At 42.0% G+C, this 8,751-nt stretch overlaps 1 protein-coding gene and 1 long non-coding RNA gene across 2 annotated transcripts in view; one reads left to right on the plus strand and one right to left on the minus strand.

Annotated features, from left to right (window-relative positions):
- Positions 1 to 4,187, plus strand: part of LOC307218641 (calcium-activated chloride channel regulator 1-like) — a 27,350-nt gene extending 23,163 nt beyond the window's left edge. Inside the window, exons 13-14 of the mRNA XM_079981253.1 lie at positions 2,039 to 2,281; positions 2,987 to 4,187. Coding sequence (XP_079837379.1) covers positions 2,039 to 2,281; positions 2,987 to 3,468 — 725 coding nt within the window. The 3' untranslated portion in view covers positions 3,469 to 4,187. The remainder of the gene's footprint in view (positions 1 to 2,038; positions 2,282 to 2,986) is intronic.
- On the minus strand, positions 4,176 to 8,748 carry LOC307218913. Its single transcript, XR_013840127.1, has 3 exons — positions 8,598 to 8,748; positions 7,719 to 7,855; positions 4,176 to 4,474 (listed from the first exon to the last, which is right to left on the minus strand). It is a non-coding gene; the product is annotated as an uncharacterized lncRNA (long non-coding RNA).
- Positions 8,749 to 8,751: the final 3 nt, after the last annotated feature.

Here is an 8,751-nt window from a genome sequence, read left to right on the forward strand (position 1 = left end):
AAGCATTTACTAGTAATATGTAGCTCTAGAGTTCTCAAAGTATGGGTATCAAGAGAAATGGAAACCTTTCCCTGCCATTCCCCACTGTCAACCTTATGCAGATTTTAGATTTAATACAGATATTAAGTACACATCTCTGACTCCAGCGCAACAGTGGTGAGCTCTCGTTGCCCTGTCCCAGCTTCTGCCAACCTAGAAGTTTGAAAGCATACCAGTGCAAGTAGATAAATAGGTACCGCTGTGGTGGGAAGGTAAACGGCATTTCCGTGCACTCTGGTTTTCGTCACGGTGTTCCATTGCACCAGAAGCAGTTTAGTCATGCTGGCCACATGACCCGGAAAGCTGTCTGTGCTCAAGCACTGGCTCCCTCAGCCTGAAGCGAGATGAGCACCACCCCATAGTCGCCTTTGACGGGGCCTAACCGTCCAGGGGTCCATTACCTTTTACAACTCTGACACAGTCTACTCTCCTACAATATTCTATGTACTACCCAACTTGTTGATTGAATGCAGAGCCAGCTCAACAATGCGGCAGCGTGAAGCACCTGCCACAGGTAGTAGAAACACAAGAGGCAGTGCCCCACCCATGCCACTGCTTCTGCCACCATTGGAATGTCCCCCTGCCAGCAAGAGGGAAGTATTCTGGCAAGTGGCATTGCTGCTCATCTTCTCTGCTCCTGCAGTGGCAACGTTAGTAGAACATCCTGATTCTCAAGTTTGGCAAGAGGGGGGTGTTCTTGCACACAGTGGGGTAGAGAAGACCAACTTGCAGAATGCCCCTCAGGTGAAGCAAGCTGGGCCACTCGTCACTGAATATGTTGGGAATCAATGGAAAAATTCCCTAAGTTTTTAGGCTTTAAAATATTATTCTGGCATCCTTCTTCTGGAAAATACCTGCAATTCATCTACACTCACACAAAAACCCCCCACATATACCCCAACCGTCACAGAAGAGTTTAAGACATGCAAGAAATTGAAAAGAAGTAGGAAAAGCAAGTAGAAGTATATTGTCAAAATTTTAGAAATAAGCATTTTTGCAAAACTGGCAGTTAAGAGTTGGTGGAACATAAAACTGTTGTGGAGAAAGACTGGCAAGTTAATAAGAGTACAGATTTGAGGGAACTACAGCAGAATTGCTCGGTAGACTGAATTACAGAGCATCAAGTTGGGATAGTGAAAATGTTTTAGAAGAAACACAAGTACTAGAGTTTTCTGCATACTGAATTTTAGTGATTTATTGACAGCTATGAAAAGATACCTGTTAAGCTTGTCAATAACTGAAATTGTGACTGGTAGTGCAGAGCTGGGTATCTTCTGCATAGAAATACTGTAAACCAAATGAGGGGACAAGAGAAGCTAAGGCTGGCTATATAACGAAAAATAGGTATCTACTGCAGATTATAAAATTGTAGAGTTGGAAGGGACCTGAAAGGTCATCCAGGAATCACAGCCAAAGAATCTCTGACAAATGACCATCCACCTCTGCTTCAAAACCTCTAATGGCAGAGAGGGCTCATCCTGGTATTTCTTCAGTTTGTCTCAAACTGCAGAAAATTGACGTTTATTTCAATTCAGCAGTAAACCATGTTTTCTCACAGGGAACATGGCTGGACAAAAGAAAATCCTCTTGGATTTGTGCTGAGAAGGCATGGGACAAACGGAATGAACCTTGGATCAAACAGAAGTGTGGATGAGCATAGAGTCTACCACATTCTGAGGTGTTCCGTTCCACTGTTGAACAGCTCTCACCACCAGAATGTTCTTCCTGATGCTCAGTTGGAATCTCCATTCTTGTAGTTTGAATCCATTGTTTTGGGCCCTACCCTCTGGAGCAGCAGAAAACAAGCTTGCTCTATCTTCCATGAGATAGCCCTTCAGATATTTGAAGATGGCTATCCTATCACCTTTTATACATGCCTTGTCTTCGTTTTGTGTTTGCACACAGGGGAAAAAATCAGACAGATTTTCAGAATACTGAGAACGTTTGCAGAGATTCTAGTTACATCTTATGACACAATTTTTCTTTCTTTCTTTGGAAGGTGAAATAAAAATGAACTCACCCAGACCTGAAGCTACTGAGGATGAAATCCAAGCAAACCTAGGAAGTTTCAGCAGAGTTGCATCTGGTGGTTCTTTTGTGGTATCAGGAGTTCCTAATACAAAACCCCCAGATGTCTTTCCACCCTGTCAAATCACTGACCTTGAGGTGGAGCTAGCTGCCGATGATGATGAATTCCTTTTGTCGTGGACAGCTCCTGGGAATGACTATGATCTAGGACAAGGTAAGTGTGGAATCTTGTTTTAACCAACCAGTATGACTCCCTTGCTTAGATATATTTAAATATGGCAAAGGAGGGGTTTATACCAGAATTAATCTCCCTTTAATATGCTAGAATAGCATGACACTGTTGCTCTGAGAAGACTGCAGTTCTCCCCTCCCAAGGCTACAATTCCAGCATCCTTAACAAACTAAGATTCTTTGGGACAAGTCAAGTGTTTGACTGTATGGTTTGAACACAGACATTGCTTTGTTTTAGTCCAGGATTCCTAGTTATAGAATATGCTTTATTTGTTTGGAGGTGTAGCTGTTTTTCCTGTGTTGTGGGGGTAGGCGGGTAGAGCCACATTAGTTTTTCTTCTGTGGAACAAGTTGTTTGCGATGCTTGTAACAGTGCTTTGATTTCTAAATGTCCCCCTGGACCAAAAATGGTTCTGGACATCTCTGACAAATACCATGTTTTTAAATTAGCATGGAATGACAGCTGATCTTAACAACTTTGACATGGTGGCCATGTGAACCAGCGTGTGCCCTGGAATATTTTCCAAAGTCTTCTGCAACACACAACGATGCAATGGCTGGTATGCAATATGCTTAGGGTTCCTGGAGGATAGGAAGTTATGCACTGATAGGCTTGTCACTGTTTCCTTGATCCATGTTTGAAGATGTACATCTAACGCATGTCTGTTGTGGGTCCTTTATTTTGCAGCTGAACGATATGAAATAAAAATGAGTGAAAATCCCTTGGAATTAAGAGATGCAAGTTTTGATAGTGCCACTTCTGTGAACACTTCTGGACTGACAGTAGAAGTCGCTGGGGTCAAACAATCTTTTCAGTACAAGTCAGAAAACTTAACAAAAGAAAATGGCTCCTCCATCTACTTTGCCATTCGTGCCATTGATGGCAGCAACAACAAAGGAAAACCATCTAATGCGGCAAGAGCAGTTGTGGTTTTTTCCACTTCCACACTGCTAAGTACTGCCATTAGTCCAAACACTACCACTGCTCACACAACTTCCTCTAATGTGAAACCCACTGGTGCTAATGATCCTGAGATCAGTGTGATAAATAACACAACCAAAATTGTGATCATTGTATGTGCTTCTGTGATCATTATTTGTGTTATTGTAAGTATAACCATCTGCGTTGTACATAAGCGAAGAAACAGAAGTCCCCAGACTGGAATGTAATACAACTACAATGTTGGAGAAGCATCTAATACAGCAAGGCGAGTTATAATTGTTTCTCCATTACTTGGAGCTACTCCTAGGCCAAACAACATTTATACCACTCCTTCTAATGTGTAATTCTATTCCTAACACTTGTGATAATAGTATGTACTTCTGCAGTTATTATTTGTGCATTTGCAAATCTAACAGTATGCTTTATTTAAGTGAAGATACCGAAGCCCTAGAACTTCTGAGACTGAAATGTAATAATTATATATTAACATTTAGGAGTCAGATATCCTAAATTATACAATGGAGAAAGAGAGTATATTCCTCTTTCTCCATTGTGTAATTATATAATTAGTTACATGATTTTAAATGGAACTCCTTCTGTATCTGATTATGGTCTATTTCATGGTTTCCAAAAAATCTAAATGGTAATGTATACATGCACAGCTTGAATCATAGACTAATATCTATTGTAAACAATGAAAGCTAAATTATATTATTATTGTATGTCCATATCCTGTAATATTTCATAGATGAAAATAAACACACCTGTGTTCAATAAGACTTACTCCCAGGTTAGTGATTACAGCTTAAAATATATTAGAATCCCTGATTCACCTATAAAAATGCACTATAAAAGTTGTATTGCCTTCTTACTTTTTGACAGCAGTGCACAAACCGGTATGAGGAGAATGGTGAAAAATTATTAAAGAAGAAGATTCCATGGAGAAGACTGGAACAATTTTATTTATGTTTTCTGATTAAAGGAAAGAAAAGAAAAGTGGTCCACCGTCCCCATGATTAGGATACTGTGCTACAGACTCCCCCTCTCCCATGTCATGTCCTAAGCAGCCATCTCACATACACAAGTCCTGTAGCAGAAAAACATGAGAAATAATCTCTGAACTTCAACTGGGTAGGTTGATTTGAAGAGGTGCTAACGGAGGGGCTCATGCTACATGGCTGACATGAAGAACTCCACCAGGGCCGGATCTTATTGGTGGGCTGCCCTCTCTCCCTGTTAAGTTTCAAAAAAGAAATCAACCACCTGGTTACCAAAACTGCCAATTAAGGATCTTAGAATTGTAGCGTTCTCCTCTAAAGTTTCAGTATCACCTTATCTAAGCTCACACACCTACAACTGATGCAATGCTCAGATCTGGGGAAAAATGATACCTATTCTATAGTACAATCCTATTCATATTTACTCAGATATAATTTTGTGTTCAACGGTTGTTATTCTCTCCCCAGTCTGACCATGTTCATTTTCATATAAAGGCACTGAACTGAACCAAATATCCTTAACTGGAATGTAGTGGAATCCTAGAAAATTATATTTGGACAATGTGACATCTAAATAATCATAACCAGACGATGGTCTGAAGACACAGGTTGCATCAACCCTGCTGAAGTGAAACTCTTCTGCATCTGGTCAGTGTTTAAATGAAAGACTGCCTATGTACATAATATGGAGGCTTATCAATGAAAACCAAGATTGTCATTAATTATATTTCTATAATACCCTATGATCAGAGGTCTCTGGGCATCTTACAATAAAATGTTAAAATAAAACTCAACTATAAAAATCCAACAAAATCAAGCAACAGAGAATAAATCAAATCAAATCAATAACAGCAAAAATTCACAGCCCACAGAAGCAGATTACAAACAGTAAAAAGCCATTGTGTGTTGTGTTTTTAATATTTGGTTGCGAGCCGCCCAGAGTGGCTGGGGAAACCCAGCCAGATGGGTGGGGTATAAATAATAAATGATGATGATGATGATGATGATGATGCAGGGTTGGCTAACCTGTTGTTAGACTTCTGTTTCAGTGTATCTGAAGAAGTGTGCATGCACACGAAAGCTCATACCAATAACAAACTTAGTTGGTCTCTAAGGTGCTACTGGAAGGAATTTTTTTATTTTGTTTCGACTACGGCAGACCAACACGGCTACCTATCTGTAACTAGAACTGTTGTTGGACTTCAACTCCCATCAGGCCTAGATAGCAGTGTCAATGGGAGTTGGAGTCCAATGACATCTGGAGGGCCACAGGTTAGCAACTCCTGCCATAAAGCCTTTAGAATTATAAAGTAAAAAAGGGAGGTTGTTTTTTGTGTGTGTGTGCATCATGCACAAGTGCACCACGCTTATGGCTCTTATGCCTCTACATACCACAACTGCCATGTTTCCATTCACATATTGCTAAACTGGATTGCTATACAGTGGCAGACATGCTTTAGTGTGTGCCTTGGTGTGTCCCAAGGGAGCCCATTTCCAGAGCAAAGTAAGTGTGCAGATGGGAGGTGTTCTATACCCCTTGCTCAACTTTTATTTGTTCAACTTTCCTCATCTAGGTGAGTGCAGTGCCTTTCATTCCATCAGAGACAGATTTTTGCAATGGAACTTGTTTCGCTGCACTGGGTGCCAGCACAAGAGGGCACCGCAGGACTTTCCAAGTATAACTCCTCTCCCCTCTCCTTGGGAATCTTCTGGACAGCCACTGGTCTCTGAGCTGCCCCCCCCCCCCCCCCCGCTCCAAAGAGAGGTACTTCCTAACACTGCCCCAAAGGGGCCTGGGAAGAACCCCCTGGTCACCTGGAGAACTTGTAAGCTAAGCAGTTGGCTCCTTATCTCTCTCGCCCTGACCTAGCCACTGTGATCCACGCGACGGTAACCTCCAGACTGGATTATTGTAACTCGCTCTATGTGGGGCTGCCCTTGAGACTGACCCAGAAACTCCAGCGGGTGCAGAATGCCGCGGCGAGACTCCTTATGGGGTCTTCGCTGCGAGATCACATTCAGTGCTATACCAGCTGCACTGGCTCCCAGTGGAGTATAGGATCAGGTTTAAGGTGCTGGTTTTAACCTTCAAAGCCCTATACGGCCTAGGACCCTCATACCTACGGGACCGCCTCTCCTGGTATGTCCCACAGAAGAACTTACGGTCTTCAAATAAAAACATCCTGAAGATCCCAGGCCACAGAGAGATTAGGCTGGCCTCAACTAGAGCCAAGGCTTTCTCGGCCGCAGCTCCAATCTGGTGGAACGCTCTGTCACAAGAGACTAGGGCCCTGTGGGACTTGACATCTTTCCGCAGGGCATGTAAGACAGAGCTGTTCCACCAGGCCTTTGGTCAGGGCGCAGCCTGACCCCCTCCTCTGGCAATCTGCACAGAATTTTGCTTAATGGTTGCCATCAATTTGATTTTAATTAATTTTTATAATGAAAGGTTTTTAGAATGTTGGATTATTTTGATTGTTGTTAGCCACCCTAAGCCCAGCTTCGGCTGGGGAGGACGGGGTATAAATAAAATTTATTATTATTATTATTATTATTATTATTATTATTATTATAGCCAGGGCTGCTGCAACAAACAGCTGTGCAAGTCTTTGGTACGCAGACATGCAAGAGGGCATCAGAGGGAGGGAGGAAGTAAAGAAAGAAAGAGGGACAGAGGCCAGAGTTGCCCGCAGCGCCCCTGACTATCATTCAAGGCACCCCAGGGTGCCACTGCACACTGGTTGAAAACCACTGACATAGTAAATTGAGCAGAAGGCGAGGTAGGGGGCACCAAATTTACCTAATGGGTCTGTTGACATCATGTCTCATACTTAGATCACCAAACTAGAAAATCTGGGTGTTCACTACTATCTTTGGGGGAAAATTTTGACCACTGTGATGCTGCAATCCAGATAATCTCTTTATTTCAGGTGAAACTGACACATTGTGTTGGAACAATGTGTAAATGCAACTTGCCCCACCCCAACAAAAGTGTTAAGTAAATAGGTTTTATTATACTGACATCTAGTGGATTCCCAAAGCACACAGAAATACTGTGTGGTGTGATCCTATGTATGCTTTATCAGAAGTCCCTCTGTGTTGAGTAAGGCTTACTTATTTGTAAATTCATTTAGAATTGCAGCCTAAGATCAGCTTCTAAAGCCATGCTTTATTTAATGGACCAAGATGGGTAGATGGCTGAATAATGTGCAGTGATATCTTCCAGCAATTATCCATCTATGTTATTGCATTTATATACTGTATTTCAAGGGTGCCATCTAACCCTCAGGATTGTGGGTGCCCACTGCCACCACACAGATTTGTGATGTTACACGCACATACCTGCACGTAGTGTGTGTGATGTCACATGCACAATGTCCAGGCATTGAAAAGAACTAAAGAAAACAGTTAAACATTTAAACCACCAAGCGTCACAGCCTGAAAGGACAAAAAAGGGATAATTAAGTATTAACTCATACCTTCTCAAAGCACACACCTTAATTTCCCTCTAATTCAACTCAATAGCACACAGCGTTCGAAACTCCCATTGTTCTGGTCGCGTTTTGCGAAAGGAAATTTCGCGAGCCGTTTCTGAGCTCTGGGCCCAGTACTGCACCTAAGATTTCAGATTAAAATGGCCAGTTACTCAGAAATAAATTCCAACCAAGTTGAATGGTGCTTCCTTCCAAGTAAAACATGCATGGATTGGGGACCTGAAAAACTTTCTTTTTGCTTTTCAACCCAACATGTTTTGTTTAGGTTTTAGTTGCCTTGTTTGATGTACTTTTAATGTATGGTGTGCTTTTAATCTGAAATATACTAGTCAGTGAGTTATGATGGTTTAAGTAGTGCATGTTAAAGTGTTCTCTACCTCAGACTCTCACAGGGATGCTTAAAATCTAAATAAACTGGGATCAATGAAGGACCCTTAAGTCTTAGGTTTGCGAACTGGACACTGCCACCAGCTGTATAGGTGTAGGGCTTGTCTGCAGAGTGGAATGAAAGGGGGACCTTTTCTGTCTCCCTACTTCCAGCTACTCTGTAAGTAGCGGGGTGGGCAGGGGAAGGACTAGACATTGTGGAAAATGAACATAATATTTTAGCTGCAGTTCGTTCATTTTCAGCTTTGTAGTCTTTTTTTTAAAAAATGCTTTTTATTAAGTTTTCATTTCAAATACACCAACACCAACAAAATACACAAATATTTCAAATCTATTTCAGCTTTGTATTCTTGCTATTAAAAAAGCGCGTCCAGACATTCCGTTCTGGCGCCTGTTTAAGGTGCCATTTCATATTTCAGTTTCTAACACTGAGATGAAAATAAGTTCCTTGTCGTTTCCCCTTCAGACTCAACTCACCCGAAACGTGGAACGAGAGAATTGAACGCTCTAGTGTCAGAGACGTAAAAAACCGTTTCCTTCCTTAGGGAGCAACAACCGCTCCTTTGACTTCTCCTCGCGAAGCCTCCCTTTTAAGGGGCGGACCTGGGGGCGGCGCTTAACCCCCGTCTCG

The sequence above is a fragment of the Podarcis cretensis genome (genome assembly GCF_951804945.1).
Source record: "Podarcis cretensis genome assembly, chromosome: 6".
NCBI classification, from domain to species: domain Eukaryota; kingdom Metazoa; phylum Chordata; class Lepidosauria; order Squamata; family Lacertidae; genus Podarcis; species Podarcis cretensis.